General features: G+C 37.2%; 2 protein-coding genes across 2 annotated transcripts; one reads left to right on the plus strand and one right to left on the minus strand.

Annotated features, from left to right (window-relative positions):
• The first annotated feature begins 1081 nt into the window (after positions 1–1081).
• LOC141598964 (DExH-box ATP-dependent RNA helicase DExH5, mitochondrial) lies at positions 1082–16250 on the plus strand. Its single transcript, XM_074418804.1, has 19 exons — positions 1082–1879; positions 3479–3630; positions 3703–3790; positions 5299–5544; positions 5674–5772; positions 6056–6244; positions 6338–6497; positions 6577–6707; positions 7421–7588; positions 7667–7939; positions 8367–8561; positions 10058–10261; positions 10440–10509; positions 10640–10788; positions 12128–12436; positions 14399–14458; positions 14591–14743; positions 14853–14963; positions 15239–16250. The coding sequence occupies exons 1-19, from the start codon at positions 1424–1426 to the stop codon at positions 15698–15700; spliced, it is 3675 nt and encodes a 1224-aa protein (XP_074274905.1). The 5' UTR covers positions 1082–1423; the 3' UTR covers positions 15701–16250.
• LOC141598965 (origin of replication complex subunit 4) lies at positions 16206–23670 on the minus strand. Its single transcript, XM_074418805.1, has 16 exons — positions 23354–23670; positions 23097–23187; positions 22930–22986; positions 22037–22084; positions 20573–20623; positions 20439–20482; positions 20270–20333; positions 20025–20111; positions 19556–19647; positions 19365–19446; positions 18780–18865; positions 18582–18691; positions 17274–17366; positions 17135–17199; positions 16905–17048; positions 16206–16586 (listed from the first exon to the last, which is right to left on the minus strand). Exons 1-16 carry the CDS (start codon positions 23458–23460, stop codon positions 16542–16544), a joined length of 1266 nt encoding a protein of 421 aa, XP_074274906.1. The 5' UTR covers positions 23461–23670; the 3' UTR covers positions 16206–16541.
• Between the last annotated feature and the right edge of the window lie 837 nt (positions 23671–24507).

The raw sequence follows: 24507 nt of genomic DNA on the forward strand, positions 1-24507 counted from the left end.
TGCAATAATAACTTCAAATCCAACGGCTACTTTTCTAGCTAGCCAATGACCTTATAGGTCTTTTTGGTAACAGGGGTATTTCGTGCACAATTCTCAAATTTCAGGGGTATTTGGTGCATAATTCTCAAACTTCAGGGGTATTTGGTGAAAGTCAAATAAGTTACTTATAGTTAGTTGCAGATTTTAGTTAGTTGGAAATTCAAAAGGTTGTTGTGCTTTAACTAACTTTCCCCCCAAACCTGCTGCCGTTTAATATTTGACACCGTTAATGGCAAAGGGCAAATAGTGCACTAAACTGAAAGTTCAGGGGCACCATGTGCACATTCTTAAACGCAGGGGTACCACGTGAATTAAGCCAAACCTCAGGGGCACCACGTGAATTATCCCAAAAACTTATTAAAGGTTGTGTTTTACAAACTTTTTTTTTTAAGGTGGTGTTTGGAAGATTTTTTTTTTAAAGGTTGTGTTTGACAAAGAATCTTTGTATAAATGAGATAAATTTTGTGCTTATCTGATGGGTCATTTTAAAGTGTGATACCATGGAAGATTAGAGGTATGAAGTTGGAACCCCATACTTATTTATAGTTGTTTGATTCGACGCGGGAATGAAGAATAATAATAACGTTGGGTGAAATGGAGTTAGAAACTTGGGGGGAAGAGATGGGTTACTCGGTATGAGATTCTAAGAGGTAAGAATTAAATTAGAATGATCGTTTTCTTGACTCCATTGGAATGAATTTGATCCATCCCAATTTTGGTTGGAGCAATTTGTAATGAAGTTTAATAACTAATGGATTATATCTCAATTTCAACACCTTGGAATCTGATACCCACCTTCTCCTCTTTGATTCAAACTTCATCCCTTCATGTTTATTATTCAAATGAACCAAACAAGTTTTAAAATGTATGAAACTGAAATCTCATACTTCTATGATTTCTAACATTTCATTCATAACTAATGAACCAAACGATCTTAACTCCATTCCAAAATACTTCAACCAAAAAGTGAATTAGATTCAAATTTCAATCTATTCCAAAAATTTCACTAAACTCCCACCCACAAGATACCTTACTCTTGTTTTAAATTAAAGACGAGTATTTCCGTCTTGAAGAATTTGTGCACGAGGTGACCTCGTCTAAACATGCTCTATGCTGAACAAAAACACACACAAAAATGCACAATCCATGACACAGGGACAAGTCAGCGACTCATAACAGTCTTCTATTCCCAAACTTCCAACTCCCAAATTATATTCTCTCAATCACCCTTCACTTCCTTCAAACTTTCAAAACCCCCCTTCATATCACTCCAATTCTCAATCCTTTTTATTCCAATTCCAATTCCAATTTCAATTCCGTGTCGATTCTGAAACGTTCCCAAATATCGCCGGAACTTGTACAGAGCAAACAGTTATCTACCAAAATGAAGGATCGAACATCGCTGTACGTACCGCCGCACCAACGAACGAGGTCAGTGATCACCGCCCCTCCCACCGCCGTCTCTGCCGCCGCCTCACCGGTCGCGGTCGGTGGTAACTCGCAGGTTTATCATTCTAACCCCAATCCTAACCCTAACTCTACTCCGTTGCGTTACTTGCCGCCGAGGAGTAACCTTGATGTTAATCAAGGTGTTAATTTTCAGTTTAATCAGCCGATAAGTGGTTTGCCGTTAGATTATGGTAGTGTTAATTATAATTGTAACGGTAATGGTAACTGTAATGGTAATGGTAATGGTAATGGTAATGGTGATGGTGCACAAGAGCAGAAGAATGTGGATAGCTTTCATTATAAATTTTATGATCGGAAGCGGAGTGATTACTCGCAGTGGAGTTACGTGTTTTCGAAAGACGATTTGGATCGTAAAATGGGCGAAGCTGTGGTGAGTGTTTCACTGTTATGAATTTATGATGCTTTACTTTATTGCATGTGAATTTTAGAATCTAAATGTGATTGTAGCAAATGTAGGTGAGCTTATTTAGTATGTGTTGTAGCAATGTTGAATCGCGAAATTGGGGAGTTTGTGGCGAGTGTTTCGCTGTTAAGATCCTTGCCTTTATTGCATTGTAGCTTAAGTGAGACAAAAACAGTTATAGGTGTGCTTAGCTAGTGGTCTGTTGTAGCATTGTGAAAGTGTGACTCTGATTGAAATGCTTCTTATACGCGTAAATGCAACAGCTGTTCGAGGTTTGCCATAGTGCGAACTCTGGCATTTGGTTGAATGATTTCCGAAAGTCTCTGTTGGAATTCAATAGAAATTTGAAGTCCATTTCTATGTTTAATGTGATAAATTGTAGTTAGGGCCAAAGTTTCTCAACCGCAGTTGAAGTTGTGTAATTATGGTGCTGTTTGACCTAGTTTATGTGAAATAACTTTTACTTTGTAGAATAAGTTTTTTTATAAACTACTTTTTGAAAAAATTGTGGTTGTTTGGCCTAACTTTTGTAAAAGTAGTTTCTTAACAAATTGATGTGTTTGGCCTACTACTGTTTTTTAGTTTTTTTTTTAGTTTCCATAATCCTAAGAGTTTTTGGAAGAAGTAGAAGCAGAAGCATCAATTTGGTGCTTCTGTTTCTAGTAGCTTTTTATTAACTTCTGACTTTTCAAAAGTAATTTTTTATCTCCCTAAATTATAGTGTTTGGCCCTGCTTCTACTTTTACAATTAGAAAAGCACTTAGAAAGCTTGGTCAAACACCCCCTATACCTATATCTGGAAATTGCACAGTTTGTAATAGGAAATAGCAGTGCCCCCTAATTTTTACTCAGTTAGTCCCATTTGAGTATTTGGCTCTTTTTCGTTGCAAAAGAGTACACCATATGCTAATTCGTCATGGAGCGATGCCTTATCTCTTTTGTGGAATTATTTTGGACAAGGTTTTAGGCATCTTATATTTTATGAACCAATTAGCTCATTTCATTACAAGCCTTTTTTTGTCTGTGTAGTATGTATCATAAAGAAAGTCTTTTTATATTTCGCGAGCTTTAACTGTTGCACTCGTAGCTTGCACAGTTTGTTGATCGCCACTGCTACTGCATGTCTGCAACATAACCTTGGTTGACATGCACCTTTAAATCGTAGGAAATGTAGTTAGTTAGGTAGGAAAGAATATGGGAAAGCCAGCCACGTAATAATGAACAAAAACAAAAACGAAAGAGTAACACTCAAGTACAATGTCTCTATATTGAGAAGTTTTCCCTTCCATAGTTCCATGAGTCCAGTGATTTTGATCTCTCTTCTTTCCTCATTCTTGTGAATCGCCTACTTTTTCTTATGGATAAAGCCTACTTCACATATAAGTCATTGAGACTTGTTGTACTGTGCAGTAATGGTTGATGAATGTAGTCCCGGCACAATTTTTCAGTTTCGAGTTATTTTTCATTCAGAAGTACCATCTTCTTCCAACCTCCTTGCCTTGCCGTAGTTAGGATCGTTTGAGCCTTTGAGGCAATGAGTTGTGATTTGTACAATGTGGTTTTTAGTCAGGTTCAATTGCTGATATGGATCACTGGAAAACAAAGTTTGACACGCTTCTCAGTGACAGAGATAAACAAGAACTGATATCCAGGGAGAAAAAGGACCGGCGCGACTTTGAGCAAATAGCTGGATTGGCAAACTCAATGGGTTTGTACAGGTTTGTTTCCTTTTGAATGCTTTCTGTCTTTCTATCTCTAGTCGTGACACTAATATGTAATAACTTTTGCAGCCGTTCATACGAGAAAGTAGTTGTATTTAGTAAGGTACCACTTCCAAACTACAGATTTGATCTTGATCAGAAGCGTCCACAGAGAGAGGTAACTGAACTTGTTTTATACTATATAATACTACTTCCCCACTATTCTCAATGCATGTGTTTCTTTAACTTTGTTTAAAAGCCACGAGGCGCACCAAGGCAAGGAGGGCCTGGGGCAACTAAGCGCAAGGCGCGAGACAAAGGTGTGCCGTGTGTGCCTCATAGGCACGAGATACACTGGCTTTGAAAACAAATTTGTATTTTTAAGATAAAGTCATGTGCATATTTCCCTTCATTGGATTTTAAAAAGGGTTAACATGTAAAAGAGTAAACGCTAGGGATTATGTGCCAAAGAGAAGGGCATAGTAAAAGAACTTGTAGAATAGAATTGAAATTGCATAGATGTGCGCCTCGCGGTTGAGATATTTTGGCTGGTGCCTTATTGAGGCTTGAGCAGTTGGGCTGAAATGTGCTCGAGGTGCGCTTTTTTAAACTGAGTGCGATAGTAAATTGATCATAACTTTGAGGCATAATTTATTGAGACTATTGATCAAAGGACATCAGGGTGGGTCACATCCTTCTAGAAAAAGACCTTAAAAGGTGACTCTCATAGTCTCATGTACGGAAGAACTAATTAAGTCAAGGTTTGACTCATGTATGCAAAAGAAGAGGCACATGATTATGCTCGTAAGCTATCTTGAATAATTTTATCTACAAAAAGAAGAAACGTCATATGAGGATCAGACTGGAGCATTTCAGTCTAGCTATAAGCCTATAACTAATGCATCAGCTCCAACAATGAATAATGTTCCGTTGCACTAGCTTGAGATGCTCTTTTTATCTTTCTTGGTAACGAGGCCCTAGACCCTAGCTATTCTCTCTCCTTTGGTTAGTGGTTAAGGGTTGTTTGAGATAGTCGAGTGTGCGTGGTTGCAAAGCCAGCCACTGGCTTTGCAATAGACATGGGGGGGTCTAGATCTTTTACTCTTTGTATGGTAAAGGAATTTGGGGGTAGGGGAATTCCTTTGGTTAGTTCGTAAGTTGGATTTGAAGGTATTTGATGAGAGGGTATCAGAGGGATCTATTTTCCCTCCTATAAGGGAAATAAAAAAAAAAAAATTCGAAGGAAGTTGAGATTGATCCATTTCCTCCTTCCCTTTATCTGATCCTTTTCCCTCCCTTGCTCGTCTCTGTGTGTCCAAATAAAGGGTTAGACATCATTTGGATACAAATATAGAAGGGAAGGGGATGGAGGGTATGGGAAGAAGGGGGAGGGGAGGGTAAAGGAGCTTTGATGTCATCTGTCCAAATCCTTCCTACGTAGGAGGGAATTTATTTTGGCTTGTAGAAGGGAAACAAAGTGATCCCTTTTCCCTCCCCTACATTTTCCTCCAACTCAAATCTGCTAGCCAAATGAAAGAAATTGTCCCCTTCCTTTCCCTCATCCAAACAAAGGGTTAGCTTTTCTGTTTGATGTTTGTAGCTCAGCTCTTTTGTAATCTTGAGTTCTCTCCCTTGTTTTTCTTGGTTCGGGCCTTGGAAATGATGGCGCGTGAAATTTACCTGCAGGTAGTTGTAGATTCTTATCTACAGGAGAGAGTGGATGCAATTCTTACTGAATATCTTTCTTGTAAATCGAAGTGTGGAAATGCTTTATCAGACAATGCTGTTTCTAGAATAAGCAGCAGCGGTAGTCTTGCCACTGATGAAGGACTGTTTGAGCAACCAGATGCTTTAAATCTCAGTAGTGCTGTCATGGAGAGAATTGTTAGGAGACAAAGTTTGCATCTTCGTGATCAGCAGCTTGCTTGGCAGGTTCATCTCTTTACTTTTAACCTATCCCAGGCTGTTTTTATGTTATAAAGCTGCTACCTTTTGTCCAATATACTCTGCTGTGACATGTTTTTAAAGCTCTTACTTATCTGACTAAGTTGCTTTTAACAGGAATGCCACCCAGAAGGCGTGAAAATGATGGAGTTCCGTAGAAGCCTTCCTTCGTATAAGGAGAAAGATGCATTGCTATCAGCCATTTCATGTAATCAGGTTACTATGTTGTAATTATAAATACAATATGATGAATATGCGAAGAAACTTTTGTTTTGACGTACTTGTCTCTGAAACAACCATTTTGCAAGACTACCTTGTCTAGTGGATGGATGTGTATTTAGTGACATGCAAAATAACCATTTTTTGGCGGCTGCATTTACTATTATATAGCAATTTTACCTTTCACTAATCTTCAGATATGCTCTATATCTACTCACTCCTTAGTCCTTATTTTGTTTACTTTTAACTTTGGTGCATTTTCTTAATGTCATGTTTTCAGGTCATCATCGTCTCTGGGGAAACTGGCTGTGGTAAAACAACACAAATTCCACAATTTATTTTGGAGTCTGAAATAAACTCTGGCCGTGGATCTTTGTGCAGTATTATTTGTACTCAGCCAAGAAGAATATCTGCAATATCAGTTGCTGAAAGGGTTGCATCAGAGCGAGGGGAGAAAATTGGAGAATCTGTGAGTTTGTGGCCTAGTTGATATTGGTTGGCTGAAAAAAGAGTTGCGTTTTTGTTTTGTTTTGTTTCTGATGCTGTATTTTCCGTTTTGAAGGTGGGTTATAAAGTTAGGCTGGAGGGAATGAGAGGAAAGGATACACGCCTTTTATTTTGTACCACGGGTATTTTGTTGCGGCGATTACTTGTAGACAGGACTTTGAAAGGTATAACACATGTTATTGTGGATGAGATTCATGAACGTGGGATGAATGAAGGTGAAACTACTTTAACACTAAAATTCGTTATCACATTCAACAATATATTTTGTGTCCTGATTGATGTTTTACATTCCAGATTTTCTGCTTATTGTGCTTAAAGAGCTACTTCCTTGTAAACCGGAGTTAAAATTGATCTTGATGAGTGCGACTCTAGATGCGGAGCTGTTTTCTTCTTATTTTGGTGGTGCTCCCATGGTTAACATTCCTGTAAGTGTTGACTTTGTTTAAATACTGATTCGCTGTTTTTATACTATATATGCTTTTCTCATCTGGTTGGTGGTTATGTAAGTTGTGAGGTCAAGTGAGAGGAAAATACATGGGGAACACTCAACATACCCCATGCTGGGTTTTGCTTGCTTGCTTCTATAATGTAATTGCTTCCATCTGATGCTACTCTGACCGTGGCTTATCTTCCCGTCGTTTAGTGTTACGGGAAACTGTGTTTAGATTGGAAGGGAATTTTGCTTGTGTCGTAGAAATATGGCATTCCAAATATCTTACTTTATATGTACGAGTTATTGGATTTATGTGGTGACTGTGAAACCTTTGATAATCATAGGTTTATTTGTATTTTGACTGATACCCATGTCCAATAGTATTGCTTGTTATTTAATCTGTTTCAGTCTTTATTTGATATGATGGTTAAGTTTTTTCTCTCTAAATTGTTTGTTGTTTTCTTTTGCCAATTCTCTTTGTTGTCCACTCTTGACACAAGTGAATTCATGATTATTTGGTGCTTTCCTTTGCCTTTTTTTTGTTCGTGGCAACTGTTGTTGATGTTTATGATATTTGTATCAAATGATCTCGCATTCACTTATCATATATAACAAGTAGAAAAAGAATGTGTATTTGGAATACTGCTGTGTAGTTTCTCAATTGAAGTTATTGAGGTTTTCCCTATGCACTGTTGTCTGTTGTAGGGATTCACATACCCAGTTGAAACTTATTTTCTAGAAGACGTCTTGGAAAAATCTGGATATATATTGACATCCTACAATCAGATTGATGATTACGGTCAAGACAGACAATGGAAGATGAACAAACAAGGTTTTAGGAAAAGAAAAAGCCAAATCGCTTCCGTTGTTGAGGTACATACGTTCTTGAATTTGGACGTGTCACTGTATTTAAACTATTTTCTATTGTTTCTTACTTGTAACATCTTCCAGGATGCACTTGCTGCGGCTGACCTCAGGGCATATAGTACACAGACAAGGGAATCTTTGTCCAGCTGGAATCCAGATTCTATAGGCTTTAACCTTATTGAGAATCTGCTGTGCAATATATGTGCATATGAAGGGCCTGGTGCTGTGCTAGTTTTCATGACTGGATGGGATGACATAAGTTCTCTAAAGGAAAAATTCCTGGGACATCCCACATTGGGAGACAGTAGTAGAGTATTGTTGCTTGCATGTCACAGTTCAATGGCGAGTTCAGAGCAGGTATATTGTACTTGATGTCCTGTGCAAATGGTCATAATTTGAACGCTCTCATTTTTATAGGAGTCTAATGTTCATTGGCTCTAGATGATGATGAAATATAGCAAAATGGGTCACCTAACTGTCAAGCTTTTCTTTATTGTAAAGTTTTATGTATTCTTAACTCAGTTTTATTATGAGATAAGATAAGGTTGCGTATGTCCAACCTCCACCCTTACCCAGTTACCCTCCATTTGTGGGAGCCCTTGAGGCATCGGGTAAATGTTGTCGGTCATACTCTGAATGTAGTGCATTTTACCTTTGCCGTGGGAAGAAAATCCGTATCCATACCTGTGGTCTTGAAAGCTATCAGTTTCCAAGAAAATTTGTTCTTTTTTTTTTCATGTGATTGTTAATCCGCTTTTCATGTGCGCTTTTTTGATTTGAACAGCGATTAATTTTTGAGAAGCCAGGAGATGGAGTGAGAAAAATAGTGCTGGCCACTAATATTGCTGAGACCAGCATCACAATTGATGATGTTGTTTTCGTGGTTGATTGTGGTAAGGCAAAGGAGACATCATATGATGCCTTAAATAATACGCCTTGCTTGCTTCCGACTTGGATCTCAAAGGTTTCAGCTCAACAGGTAAATTTTAATGTTTTGACTTTGTGAGCATGTTTGTGTATAGTGTGAAACTTCAGTTGTGATTCGGCATGTTAAGAGTCTATGACCACTGGCGGATTTTTCTAAACAATGTACTATGTTCCTATTTTTCTTCAACATGTTTGAGAAGACGTGCGTATAACAACTGTTTGGGCTTTGATTTTGTGCATTTCTCCCCACTTTTTGGATTGAAGATCCGTATCTGCTTTTGTTTCGGGCCAGAATTGTGTTTAAATGAATTATGGCTGACAGAGGGAAGGTGAATGGGGTTTATTGTTCAAAGAAAGTTGCCAAACCATTTTCTGATTAGCATTTGATAAATGAATACACTTTTCCTTCAAATAGTGACTGCTAGTGCTAGGGGCTTTCATGTATCTTAATCTTTTTTATACTTCATGTCTAAGGGATGTTATCAATTGTCTAAGGGATGTTATCAATCACTTATCATTCATCATCCGTGCTTCCCTACTTACCATGAAAAAAGGTGATCACTGATCCGTGTTTCTGTCGGTAGAAACCATTTTTCAGGTTACAATCATTACATTGTTTTAGATGATCCATAATCTGCTCTATACATTTTCACCATCGCTTATGCGGTGCCTTAATGTGCTTCCTTTGAGTTGTGTGGATACGTATACGGAGCTGAACTTGTTACTGTGCAGTTTACTTCTTGCATAACGAAAAATGAAGATAACTTTTTCTTTGTGCAATCCTAATTACTTCTAGTTGAGGCTGAATACGAAAAAAGCAGATCATGAACCAGTTTTACTGCAACAACCTTTTTTTGTGGTTTATTGTCTAATATTTCTATGATATCACTAAATGGTCAAGGTATTTTTTATTTTGAAAATCTGAGTACATCCAAAATTTGGGCAACTTAGACAAATTTGCAAAGTTCTCCTTTAATTCCTTCCTATTAGGGGCACCTCATCATTATTGAACTGGAAACTCAAATACATTGTTCACGTGTCCCATAAAATTGGTCATCTCTGAGTAAAGGAGATGGAATGTTTTAAGGTCATGTGCTACAGCCTACATGGTTGGGTACACGCCTCTTCCATTATATGTTTTTGAGGATATCGTATCATCTTTCATTCCCTTTCTTAATATTTGGTCTTTTTACAGATAAAAATAATTGAGTAGGAACATCCAGTTAGCGGTAGTAACAAAATGTAATCGTTTTGTGTTACCCTTTTTCTGTGGACTGAAAAGTGGTTCTCTTCTTGCACGAACAAGCTTGCAACATCGTTCTTAAAGCACATTGCTTATAATGTTATAATATTGTTGAATGTTGTGATCTATAGTGCTACTTGTAAATATAATCTAGAGTAACATCATTGTGAGTTGGAATATTTTCTTCTACTGAGAAGTGTGACTTTTGATAAAAGAAATGGTGATTTTACTATTAGAATATTGCCTGCTGAATTTGAATTCCTTGTATACTGAGGCTGCATTTCGTTTGCCCAATCGATGTGTAGAGAAGAGGAAGAGCTGGTCGTGTTCGGCCTGGAGTATGTTATCATCTATACCCCAGATGTGTTTATGAGGCCTTTTCAGAATACCAGCTCCCTGAAATCTTAAGGACACCTTTACAGTCTCTCTGCCTCCAAATAAAAAGTTTAAAGCTCGGCAGTATTTCCGAGTTTCTATCAAGAGCTTTGCAGTCTCCGGAACCATTGGCGGTAACTTAACCATTCTTTTTGGGTCCTTTTGCTTCGATTTTTTTTTTGTTCTTGTGTTTAATGTCCATGGTCTAAGATGTCACTTAAGCAACTAACAGGGAATGTTAGTTTTGTTTTTGTGATTCTTAGAAATGAATTATCAATATGTATGTCCTTTTGATATGCTATATTCTTACAGGTTCAAAATGCTATAGAGTACTTGAAAATCATCGGGGCTTTGGATGAAGATGAAGTTTTGACTGTTTTAGGTGCGTTAATGGCAGCTTATTTGTCGGCCATTCCTTTCCAGCTAGCTTCTTTTTCTTTTAATAGTTTTATTAAAATTGCTACATGTCATGTGTGTATCATGTAGTGAAAGATTGACTTGTTCGTTGACAGGTCGCTACTTGACAATGCTACCTATGGAACCAAAACTTGGGAAGATGCTTATATTAGGTGCAGTTTTTAGTTGTCTGGAACCTGTGTTAACTATTGTTGCTGGGCTCAGTGTAAGAGATCCTTTTGTAACACCCACGGACAAGAAAGATGTAAGCGGTTCCTTTTTCCTGCTGATTTTTTTTGGTGGTGGTTGTGATTTATTCCTCCCTCTGCACTGTGTACGGATAATGAATGATCTGCAGATAGTGTACGTTTTTAAGGTGACTGCGCTTGTGTATTTTCGTGGGCCTATTTTCTTGTCCTATGCTACTAACAGAAAGCATTTGAAGGCCTAGCGATATTTTTTTGTTAATGTGGTGGTAGGTAATTGAACTGGTTTGTGAAGGGTGTGTCACGAGAGATATTGGCACTTGATATTCCATTTGCGTATTGTGAGGATTAGGATCAATCCATAATTTGCGCTGTTACATCATAGTGAAAAGTTTAACGTTATCATATGTACATTCTACATCTTAATTGATTTTTGCGGATTTCTACCGCCTCCTGATCTTATGTTTTCGCTGAGCTTCAGATTCTGCTCTACGTAATAAGCTTGATTTGATCTTAATATTATATCCTAATTGGCCAGCAAGTCTGCAACAGGCAATTATATTTTAATAGTACTCTAAATATATATCAGCAAAAGCAAATGTATTAACTTTTCAAGCAGAACAAGCTTCTGCAAGAGGAAAAATTAATTATTGTAAAAGCTTTTCCTCTTCTTTCGAGTTACGTAAAGATTTAAAGTGCAATAATGGGAGCTTGACACTATGTTACTCAGACTTGAGCTTGTATTCATGTCAGAGTGTTGGACAATGGTACAATACTATGTTATGAGATATATCATGTTTTTTGCCTATAACAAAGAGTAATTATCCTGTACCCGTATCTTTCGGGTCTGACACACAATGCATGTCAAAGTAGCATAACAGCCTCTTTGTGTTGCTAACACAAGGGTAAGATTGCGTACATCCGACCCCCTTTACCTCGCAATTTGCGGGAGCCATTGAGGCACTGGGTAATGTTGTTGCTTGATTCTCTTAAAACATCTTGGCATACAAATGATAATCAGAGATGTGCGTACTCTACTTTGTTTTTTTTTTTTTTTCGCGTAGTTAATTTCTGTAGTTGGTATTTTGCGTTGTTACAGTCCAGGGACCGATTAATGATAAAAATCAAATATTCTTGTTTCTTACCATTTGGTAATTCCTGAATATTTTTAATTTCTTGTTGGCCGATCTTGTCTTTTATGCATCTATTTCATATATACTGGAGCGCTGGTCTCTTGGCTAGACATCTTCTTTCTCCTGAAACTTCTTTCATTAATGTTCCTAGATGCCCTTTCTGTTCTATTTTTCTTGATGGCATTCTATTGTAGGCTTTCGAGTGTTGTTTTGGATTGTTATATGTTCTTTGAAAGCCCAAATGATGGTTTATTTTACTCTTCAGCTTGCAGATGCTGCCAAAGTTCAGTTTTACCGTGATTATAGTGATCATCTTGCCCTGATTCGTGCATATGATGGCTGGAAGAGTGCTGAAAAAGCCTTTGGTGGCTATGATTATTGCTGGAAAAACTTTCTTTCTGTGCAGTCTATGAAAGCCATTGATTCTCTTCGGACGGAATTCTATTCTTTGTTGAAGAATATCAGGCTAATTGATGACAACCAATCCGCTAATAATAATGGGTGGATCAAGGATGACAAGTTGGTTCGAGGAATTATATGCTATGGATTGTACCCTGGAATATGTTCAGTCGTGGTGAGTACCTGTAAATTCTACTTAAAACTTATACTCTTTTTGTGTTACCGGTCTTATTATAACTGAAATTGCTAGACAATGCATATATGTCGTAGTATATCATGCAGTCAGTTCTCTTCTAAGTTGTTGAAGATGCTATTTCAAGAAGCGAACCCTTTTTCCTGTGGTGAGGTATTGAGGGTATTTGCATGGCTGTTTAACCGCCATTCCTATTTTTTTTTTTTTTTTTGATTTTTTTCTCTTTAAATGGAATTGTAACCAAGGTCATTTTATTCAAAAGAGATGTTATGATAGGAAATGCACAATATTCACTTCCTCCCGCCTAGTTTCCACTTTCTGACTCAATAGTAGAAAACATTCAATGGAACTTCTCCAATCCAAGATGTTCTTTTCAGCCCCTCTGTTGCCTGATTCTTCAATTGCTATAGAATTATTTTTGCCCGGGGTAGTCTTGGAATCCTGGTCATTGATGGATCAATGGGAATCATGCACTATATGACTAATTTGTTGGACCAAAATATGCACTAGACGCATTACAAATTCCACAAGAAAAACATGTTTGTGCCACCTAAGGTTTTTAAATGAGATTTATGTAGAATATTTCCCTTTACCCATCTTTATATTTCTTGGTACCGAGCATTATGTGTACTTTTAAGGTTATCTTCACTCCAGAACGTTCATATTATTTTTCTAGATAAGTAGTTTTTAGTTTTTTGTGGACAATGTGAAAACCCGCAAATTAGGAATGGCAACTGGTGCCGGACTGCTGAGTGTCTATACTACATGTGTAGCCACTAGCCACGCCTACATAGGACAAAATCTCAACCATACCTGTACCTAGAGGTGGCGATCGGGTCAGTTGGATCGGTTTGGGTGGGGTCCAGCCGGGTCGAGTCTATCGGGTTCAGGCCATATTGGGTCAAGATACCCTTTTGGGCCGAGTTGGGTTTGGGTCGGGTCGTTGTTTCAGACGAAACAGATAATTTCGGGTCAATTGACGTGCCGCGCCGAGTCGGGTTTCGGTCATGTCATTTTCGAGTTTGATAATCGTCAGTTTTTTTTATCACGTTACTCCGATTTTTTTACCAATAATTTTAGTTTTCGACCGTTATTTGATTTGATTACATTGTTATTTAGTCAAACGTATCAAGTTAAACACCAAGTCATTTTCATTTAGATCAATATTAAGCTTAATAATTGTTGGGTTCATATGGGTTTAGCCGTTCAGGTCAGGTCAGGTTTGGGTCACTGATTATCGGGTTGATTATAAGGTTGTATCGGGTGTCATGTCCAAAGAGGGTTGTGGGTCGTGTTTCGGTCGGGTTGGGTGTAGTTAAGTTTGAACCGCCATCGCCAACTAGGTACAACCGCACAAGCCACTCCCATCTCGGTACTGCCAAAAGTTCACATTTGCTATAAAAAAATAGACTACACATAAATCTAGCACGCTATAAGACGGCTATCTTAGATGTAAAGGTTTTCCATCTTTTTTCCCCCAAATCTGTTGAAAAACTTGCACGTTACTCATGTTCTAACTTTGCCATTTCATCTGAAATTTGTCAAATGGATGCAATGTTAACAACTCAAGATTATAGCATGATAATTAGTGACCAAGATCTTGTTTATTGTAATAGTAACAACAATATGGCAAATCTATTAAGAACCTCACCTGGGAGTAGATAGGGAATTGCGAAAAGATTAGGTTTTGACAGTTAAGTGAAATATTTGTTTTTGGCCGCTGTTAAAACAATGGTAAAAATAATGATTCTCCTGTATTGCTGAAGACGGCCTTTTTATTTTATGGTTAAGGAAGTTGATTACCTGACTTGGTTGATACTACGATTGTTTTGATTGTCTTTATCAGCTTGGTCTTAATCATGGTGCAGTATTTATTACCTCAAGTTACTGTCAAAAATCATCAGATTGTATGACATGATGTATTTTTACTGTAAATTTACACAGCATAATGAGAAGTCATCATCTTTTAAGACAATGGAGGATGGCAAGGTGCATCTATACTCGGTAAGTTTCCTCCCTGAGGTTTCTTTGCAAGTTTTGCTTTTAGGTTGAGAAGAACACGATTAAAAAACACAGAAGTAGGACATATAGTTTGTCTCTGACTAAGATGTCCTTGTGCTATTGATTACATTACAGAATTCCATCAATGCTCGAGAAGGGAAAATCCCGTATCCATGGCTTGTTTTCAATGAGAAGATAAAAGTAAATTCTGTATTTCTCCGTGATTCGACCGGGGTCTCAGATTCAGTGTTATTGCTGTTTGGAGGCAACGTTGTGAAAGGGGAGATGGTAATGAAAGTTTTCTTAGTAGTCCAAATTACTAGTCCATGTCTGAAGAAGACATTTGATACGGAGCATTAATCTACTTGATTCTTATATCACTCACATCTGTTGGCAGGATGGGCATTTAAAAATGCTGGGAGGATACTTAGAGTTCTTCATGAAGCCTGCTATGGCAGAGACGTATTTGAACCTAAAGAGAGAACTGAATGATTTTATACAGCATAAAGTAAGCCTGCTTCATTCTTTGTTTCTTATATGAATTGAATTATGTGGAACTTCTTAGAACACTCAATGAATGAGCCCTATTTCACTCACATATTTCTTCTCACTACAAAGTAGAAAAGTCGAATGGGGCATCATGCCCGTTTAACCCTCAAGCGCAAACATAGGGCAGCAAAATTTTTCCTTTTTAATTTCTTTTAAGAATGCTCTTGTTTCTGTTGCCCCCCTTCTCTCTTCCCTAACCTGGTAGGCTCTAAGAAGTCACATTGCGTCCTGCAGCTCACAAATCCTAGGATTCATACAAGCATGTACAATAAACTTCTGTCTGCGGTGAAGCTGCTGGTTTCGGAAGACAAAAATGAAGGCAGTTTCGTGTTTGGTCGACAGTGTCCAAAATCCACTAAAGCACCAATCTCTACAACTATGCCAACATTTCCTTCTAGAAACCTGAGTGGACCCGGAGGTGATAACCCGAAGAGTCATCTCCAGACTTTAGTGACACGGGCTGGGTATGCAGCACCAACATATAACACTAAGCAACTGTCAAATGGTCAATTTAGAGCTTCTGCGGAGTTTAATGGAATGGAGATCATGGGGCGGCCATGCAACAACAAAAAAAGCGCTGAGAAGGACGCAGCTGCTGAAGCAATTGAGTGGCTGATGAGTGGGACTCAGACGAGCAACGAGTGTGTCAACCACATGACTATGTTACTAAAAAAGAGCAAGAAGTGTCACAACTAACGTCATCACTTGAGATACAGAGACCTGAGTGCTTAATTTTTCGAGGAAACGGGTCGTGTGCAACTCCAGTAATCGAAAATCTGAGTTTTGGGTTTCAGCTGAAAGAGCTGGCACAGTCAATACTGTAAATTATGCATGCAATGGCAGTGATCCAGGTTATCCGTGTATATAATCACGTGGGCTCTTTTTGGGTTTGGAGTGGGGAGGGGACGGTCATCACGTCTGTTCAGTTGTATATTTTGGGCTTAGTTAGTTGTATTCCCGGAGTGGAGTACATTGCCCCATTTTGGGATTTGTTCTTACAGTAGCGAAATTCTAAGGTAGGTGCTTGTGCTTTTCTGGTACTATTAACTTTTGATTAAGTTGTACACATTAGCTATATCCGGTCATCTTCAGAACAATTGCACGTCATTTTTGGTGAATCGGGGAGGAATTGGAGTAAATTGGATACGTTTATGTACATTATCGATAGTACAATAAATTCAGCATGTCAAGTACTCCTTACTTTTGTAAATAAATCGTGATGGGCAATACAAACCATTACACCCCACATACCGCATTTCTACTTGTACCTATTGTTCTACACATTAGTGTATCGCGATTTGGGAAAAACGGTGATCTATATTATGGCAATTACCAACATTTAATACAGATGCCTAATGAGTAATGACAGGCTCAATTAGCGTCAGTTCCGCAACAGAATCTCTATATCAATGGCCCTGAGTAACACTTGAGGTGACGACTTCCCAGTCACAAATTTGGTGATTAGCAGCACTAACAAGTTGCATTACCGTCTTCTCTCTCGACTCTGCCAGCCAGATACTCCGCTGGTTACTGTCACTCAGCTTCTTTTCCCCGTCTGATCCATCAGTTTCTGAAGAATGCTCTGCAGAATAATATTTAGGTTTTATAAGAAAACAGTATGTCAAAGCTCTCAACAATTTTCTAAAGTTTACTCTATAAGATAGCAGAAAGGCTAAGGTATACTCCGATTAGGGTCGGGCCTGATCATAGGACCTAATTTGTGAACCCGCGCTTACAAATTACTCCCTCCACACCTATTTTCACCCCATTTCAATAAAATACCCCTCACATATATTAGAGAAATCAGAAATGGGGTGAACACTTATGTGCGGAGGGAGTAATAAAAAGGGTCAAGGTACAAGGGTCGATAAACAAAATTAAGAGTTTTGAACCAACTCACAGGGCAATTTTCATTTAACTTCAACCCCTGCTGGAGCTCGTAAGGTGAAATTAGTAACTTTACTGGTCGAAATTCGATGGATTGGTTGTAACCCCTGCTATCCGTGCAGCATATTAATTCGTATTGGATGAGATGCTCAAAGGCCTGAAAATAGTAAGACAATTAGCCATGAAAATGTATTCTTCAGTAGACGAAAGGCAATGATTACCAGTTACCAGAGAGAAACTCACCCTTAAGCATACACTTCGAGCATAATAATCAATCGTCTGGAAAGAATCATGTACGGATTTGTATTCTGTCAAGTAGGCCATAATTTAGTATACAACAGAACAGAAAATAAGCGAGTATTCAAATATCTTTGTTGCAAACCTTTGATAATGGAATTGAAATTGTATGAAGTTTGCTCCCTCACTTCGAGTCTCTTCATGCAGACCAGAATATAAAGTTCTAAGACGGAGCAATCTGTTTGAGCAAAATCAAGGGCGTTACATGAGTCAATTTTTTCTCTATTAACTTCTCAAGTTTTTTTGGGGAATGGTAGGTGACAACTTTTGAAATTTGTAATATTTATACTCCGTATTTTTTTTATAATAATTCATGGTTGCAGAAACAAATGACAAAGCCTGTAATGGAGACCGGTAAAATTGCTAGGCAAGTGTTCTACTGGCAAACTGAGGTATCATATATCAGGGTCGGCAAGAAGCAGTCCCTGATGTCGTTTATGCCGACGAGTAGGCTAGTAAGCATATGTGATCAGTAAGCACATTCAAATCATATTCATAGGTCACATTGTCACATGTCTAGGCAATTTCCTGAAAAAAGCAACAACTGTTTCGAACAGGCTTCGGTAGTGTAATTCCGCTAGGATTTTTGGAATTGGAGGAAAATGAAAGGGAGGGAAAAGGAGGAGGTAATTACCAATGTTAGGATAGTAAATTTGGTAGGAGAAAAAACTGGAGAGGTTCATTTTCCTTTCTATAAGATAATTTAAAATCCTTCCAACCTGGGAGAGAATTGAAAGGAAATTGACCCGCCTCTCCCTCCCCTCTACCACTTCCCCTTCCCTTCTCAATTTGTATGCAAACAAAGGTTGATTACTAAGATTCAGGAAGGGGTGAGGGTAGATATAGGCTATCCTACACCTGTGCCGGTCGCAATCTTATCACGTCCCCATTTCCACGCCTTCTAGTCATTGCCTTAGTTGTGTATACAGTCCAATAGTCCATGTAGAGTTAATGTATACTATACCCAAAGTCAATTTGTAAAAAATAAGCTAACCACAAAGCATTAAAGGTCTCAACTCTTAAGCCACAATGCACAACATAACCAAAGGTAATTTGTTCTGGCCTTCGGAAGAGGAAACTAGCATGCCTGCTTACACTCGCATAGAATTCTACACCCTTCTTCGAAGAAGGAAATGACTACAGATTGAAAAATCTAAAGTTCGTCATAGAAACATATCTTGTGGCTTAAGAGCATAGTAATTAAAAAGGAAATGTTGTGGGCTTGGAAAAGGACATCGTGAATACTGGGGTCTGGGTGCAACAAATGGGGTAATTCTTTCAGTATGCAAAACCCGGCTTCTATTGCAAGGCTAGATACTATCAGATCAGAAGGATAAGCGCCAAAATTGAAATACAAAAACCTGTAATATTGAGGATTCTACAATTAGATTACCTTTTAGAAATTCAATCTTTGGCTGTCTATTCATGCTGACAAATGCTGCCTTCAAATTCTCAATTGACAGGAAGCCAGCCTTTACGTTCATAGCAGAAACGGCTGAAAACCTGAAAGTACATTAGAGTGTAAGAAGAAACAGTTGAGAGCAACAAAACTTCTTGTATATGGAAATACTGCTCCAAGATGATAGCTTACAAGAATCTTGTCAACTGGTAGACTGTTGAATCAGAATTTAACAGTGTGTCAATAATTTCTTTGACTTTGTTATCTGCCAATATTTTCTAGGACAGTCAAGGAGAATATGAAAAGCACACAAATATGATTAATAAATCAACTTAACGCAAAGGCTGCTAAATCGCAATCAAGTTTTCAGGACCAGGTTTAAGAAAGAAAAGGCTGCTAAATTGCAGCAGGAAGCCTGGAAGCATATTGTAGAGAGGTAATAACCAGACTTTTAAGTAACAATTAACAAATAATAGTCGAAGTATTAAAAACAGATCAGCAGAAATTCGATGCACAGTTACCGGGGATTTCTAGCATCCAGAGTACAACAGATGCTGTTCTACAAAGGTGAATTTAAATCCTCATTTATTACTGAAACCACAGGACATAGCGACAATGCTCAATTCAGATTCTTTTTTATTTTAGCCTTCTGGTTCTAAACACCTATGAGAGATGCAGTATAAATAACAGTAAATATTATACATAATCCTCACATAAGAGCAACTCATGTATGTGACAGGAACCAAACTCAGTTTAAACATATGACTGCAAGGATACGTGAAGCTCTTTGTTAAACTGAACAACAAAACTCTGAGGAAGGCCCGAGTTTTCAGGCAAGGATAATACATTCTCCAACAACCTGTGTAATGTCACCAAAAAAAAAACACCACCATACATAGCAACGTTTGAGAGTTTAGCATAGTGAAACACAGGTTTTGATAGCAATCACAAATATTGACGCCAATTACCTTTCGAACTCATCCTTTGAGGGAGGGCAAAACAAGAGCTTTCTGTGTGAGAAGCGAGACCTGACTCGTTTCTCTAAAAGTTGATCAGCATCCTGTGTGTACAGTAAAATTGATAAGCTCTTGGCGTTTTCAAGGATGAAAAAATTATTTTAAGAAAAACGAAAGTATTTCATCTCATTTTAACAGAAACCATACACCAATTGCTCTATTTTAACAAAAAGGTAGAAAATTTGGCATGAATCAATCAGAAGTTATCTTTTACATTTAGGATATTGAAGTTAATACAACGACTTAAAGCCGGAAGATCATAGAGACCGGTCGTGTGATACAATGAATTTAATTTGCCTTTTTTTTCCTTGGTTACAAATAGAATCTAATTTCAAAAATCAACATGAATATCCCACAAAGTTGAACATTACACAAAATGAAGGACGTATGAATGAAAGTATAAAATTCAACAGGCACATACCAATCTGCAACTTATGCCAATAACAACAGCTTGTGACGTCACAGATTGCATTGCATCTAACAAACTATAAAGTAACCGTTGTTTACCCTGTAGAGAGAAACAAAAAAATATATCAGTCGGAAATTTTAAAGCACAGTAAATACTGTGAACTCTACTTCTCAATTAAAATAAGAATTAATACATCAACAAAGCACCTCAACAAAAAGAAAGTTTTAAGGCAATACAACGAAAACTAAACTGCATACCTGGGCAAACAGATCGAATTCATCCAGAACAAAAACAATTGTCTTATGTGCCAAGCCGCATTCACTAAGAAAAAGGAAAAAGAAAATAGTAAAAGAACTCGATCGTATTTAAAGAGTGGATAGTTGTATATATTTTCATAGGCCGTTAATGCTAAGTTTAGTTTCTCACCGTAACATAGCAACCATAAACTGAGTGTTGTCATCAAATGATGCCTGTTAAAATAAATTAAAAATTCATAATGATGCCTATGTATTTTACTTTGGAACCAGAGAGAAGTGCAGAGCAGATAATGTCCAATTTACCATTTTTGAAAACATCAGCTGATGCTCTGTGCATAACTGTCGAGCAATTTCCTAGAAAGGTAAAAGATATGTCAAAAATAATAGTATAATGAAAATAGTTAAAGCTGAGGAATGCATGAAAAGGCTATACTTTTGAAATTTCCTAGCTAAACATCATGCACAAAGGACTGAATGCGGAAAATATGGGAGACAAAACAATTATAAGAACCCAGTTATCGTAAAACATTGCATTTCTGCACATCTATATTACTATAGGCTTATGAAAGTAGTGAGATAAATGAGGCAATACTTTAACATACTAAGGTATTAACTTTCAAACAACATTGTAATTGTAATGAGGAAAAGACCAATGTTGAGACGCATAAAAATATCACATAAAAGACAGATTAGCTGTTCCCAAGGATCTTTACATCAAGAATTCAAGACCACTCCCAGAACCATGTCATACATTGATACATGTTGCGACTAGATTAGCCAACCACAATGTTGTTGTAACTTAGTTTAAGGTTAGAGAGAGTAGTCCATCATTAACTGTAAGATCGCGAGCAGGCTATAATGCAGTCCAGATATAATCAAATAACTTGAATCAATCTTCGATGTCGCAGCTCAGTTTTTCCTCAAGTAACAATGTCCACTCAAGATACGGACACAGGTATGGACATTAGACACTTAAGTGTAGGCCAAAAACACAAACATTTTCCAAAAAAAATTCCAAGTCCAACAACCACTCACATAGCTCATAGCTGTGTCCTAGCAATAAAGTTCAACGACCTACACTTCTCCCATAGCTGTGATGTAACAAATGGCTGCAGCCTGCAGATGTCACCCAATAGTGTCCTGGAAATAGCCTCTCTAGTCTCTACTGTGTACCACAGGGATACTGCTGCTTAATAAACCCTTGAAGAGTTGAAGGTCAAAACAGTATCATGTTTTCATATGTTTGAACTATGGTCAATAAACTACTGAAGACGTAATCAGTCAACAACATTCTTATAGTCATGAAGGTTTTACAAATTTGGGTAGTCTAAGCTCCAGGGGCAGGTACAATGTCAATCCTCTAAGCTAAACTTTTGTTAGAGCTATTTGTCTTTCAGTATTTGAATGGCTAATATTCAGCGTCTCACAGCAAAGTACCGCATCCAGTTGGATGTAGTTGAGTATATGCGTTTTAAATCTAATATATTATCAAAAGCCTACTCAACTTTCTAACCATCACAATTTGTGAGGTAAAAAGGGCAATGAATCTTGGCGATAAAATATGATGTAGTCATTACTGTCTTTCTGATAGGCAAGGGGGAGCCATGGATAGTCACAAATCCCTGGAAAACATTTGACAATTAAGATGTCCGTTTTCCCGGCCAATATAAAGGCCGAACAAAAGTTGGACTAAGAAAAACCATTAATCACAGAGGACTATGACAGGAATAAAAGATTCTACGATGGATAGAACAAACTTAGTCTTACCTTGATGGCGCAGTTATCATCACTATGCAGAAGCCCATTTAACTTAATCTGCAGCAAACATGAGACTGGCACATCAGCAGTCATTTTCACATGAAGTGATGAAACTGGTGCATCGACACTCAGCAATCATTTACACATGAAAAAAAAGCGACTGTCCAACTGTCAACTATAGCAACCTAGAGACATATTTCAACTTGCTCAGTGACCCTCATTATCCCCCAACGATAAACACGTGCAGAATAAAGACCTAATACATACTGAAGAATGAGCGTGACCCTTGGTTAGTCATTCTCTTGAAATGCCAGAAGAAGGTAAGCATTTGTTTGACGTAGTTCCTAATAAGGGCATCTTTGGATTGGGGGTAACTATTAGGGGTAAATGAGAGGAAAACAATGGGGTGGAGGTAATGGTAGTGGAAAGAGGCCGAAGAGGAAAAAAGGGCAGTAACGGATTGTTCCAAATGAGAGAAATAATACTCCGACCAACGTTTCATCCTCTATTGTCAACCATCATTTCCCTCCTTGTTTCCTTCTCTTTAACCTTTATTCCAACCACAAAGAAGTATTGCAATTCAACCGATTCAACATCGAGTTATAGAGCATGATTCTGTACAAAAACAAGCCCATATACACACATATGGCAAAAACATCTACCTTTGCACAAATTCGCATATGAAACAGCCAAAACTACCTAAAGCTCAGCTCACCCACACGGCAACACACTCTTAGATTCATAAAAATGGAGTAACATTTCGGATTATATTCGAAGTTCAGTAATTAATTTCAAACTCTTAAGGGTAAATTAACTACATAAATATCAATTAAAAACAGTAATAAGTAATAACACAATGTCTTTAATTTCATCAAAATTATGCAACAAAAAAAGGAGCATACCACAGATATCATATCAGGATATTCATTCAGCAAATCCTTGAGAACAAGCTCCAAAACCTAATTCAATCCATCAAACAAAAATCAACCTTCAATTTTTTTTTAATTAAAAATAAATTACAAAACTTTACAGGAAATACAAAACAATGAAAGCATAAATAAGAACATACAGCAGTTTTGCCACAACCACGGGGACCAAGAAGCAATACAGAATTGTTACATGCCTCGGTAACCGAACCCGATATTATAAACTTCAATTTACTGCAAAGATTACAACTTTCCACATGAAATCAATAAAACAAAATGAAACCCAAATGATAATTAACAAAATGCGTTAAGGGGTCCCGCGAAATAGCGGGGTTAGCGAACACAAAGAGACTGTTTCCGAATGACGCAAATGGGATATAACCAATGAAATGGGAATTACCTGTAGTTACTGTCAGTGGAATTGGGGAAAAGTGAAAAGGTAAAAAGAGGGTCACATAATCTAGATCTTAGTATTGTTATGGCTTCTTCTACTTGTGATTTTTCCATACTTTTCTGGGTTTTTTGTGAAGAGTGGAGTGATTGATAAAAATGGCGGGAATTTAAACGAAGCAAGGGTTAATGACCGGCAACGCAATAGGGTTGGTTAGTATAGCTTTGTAATTGTGTGTAGTGAACTAGTGATGATAATCGGTAACGGATTGAGTTCGAGTCGGGTCAATCTTTGCCTGTTTTCTTTATCCATTCTATTTGTCATCCGTTAAATTTATCGACCGTCATCTATCTATTTATAGTTGTTCCTTAAAATAGTTGTATCGGCTAATAAACAAGTTGATGAATTTACATTACGTTTTTTTAAGCTAAAAGTTGATGAATTTTAATTCACTAAAAGAATAAAAATTCAAGCTTATCTCTATTTTTTTTAGTTTATTATGTGCTTTAACTAAATATTTGTTTTGAGTGGAACAATTCTCATATACTTGGTACATCAATACTATATATTAAATCTAGAAACCAAGGGACTTCCATGTAATTAAAGAAAGTTATACAAATTAATTATACTATATAGTTTGAAATCACTAGCACCGTGTGATGGACCCGATTAAAGGATCACAATGCAAATATTATATAGTTTGGGTTAAAATTAAATTATAGAAGCTTGGTAATTTTCCTAAACATTTGTAAGAGACTAAAACATGGTCAATTTCCTTAAAATTAAATAATTAATTAAGATGGTCAATTTCCTTAAAATAAAATAATTAATTAAGATGGTCAATTTCAAGGAAACTGAAAAAAAAAAGATGTTTGGTAATTTTCCTAAATATTTATAGAAGACTAGAAGATGGTCAATTTCCTTAAAATAAAAAAATTAATCAGTATAAACATGTACACTTATGCTATTAATTATTATCATCATAAAATTATATATTCAATTTAAAATCTATGCAATTTTATTAAACTTTATAGTTTAATAGATGCATAGAGATGTTAATTATTTAACATACAAAAATATAATATAAGTAGGTTATAAATAATTCAAGTTAGATTCCATAATATATAATATTGCATAATTGTTTCGATTTGATTTAATGCATA

This window comes from Silene latifolia, chromosome 9, assembly GCF_048544455.1.
Source record: "Silene latifolia isolate original U9 population chromosome 9, ASM4854445v1, whole genome shotgun sequence".
NCBI classification, from domain to species: Eukaryota; Viridiplantae; Streptophyta; class Magnoliopsida; order Caryophyllales; family Caryophyllaceae; genus Silene; species Silene latifolia.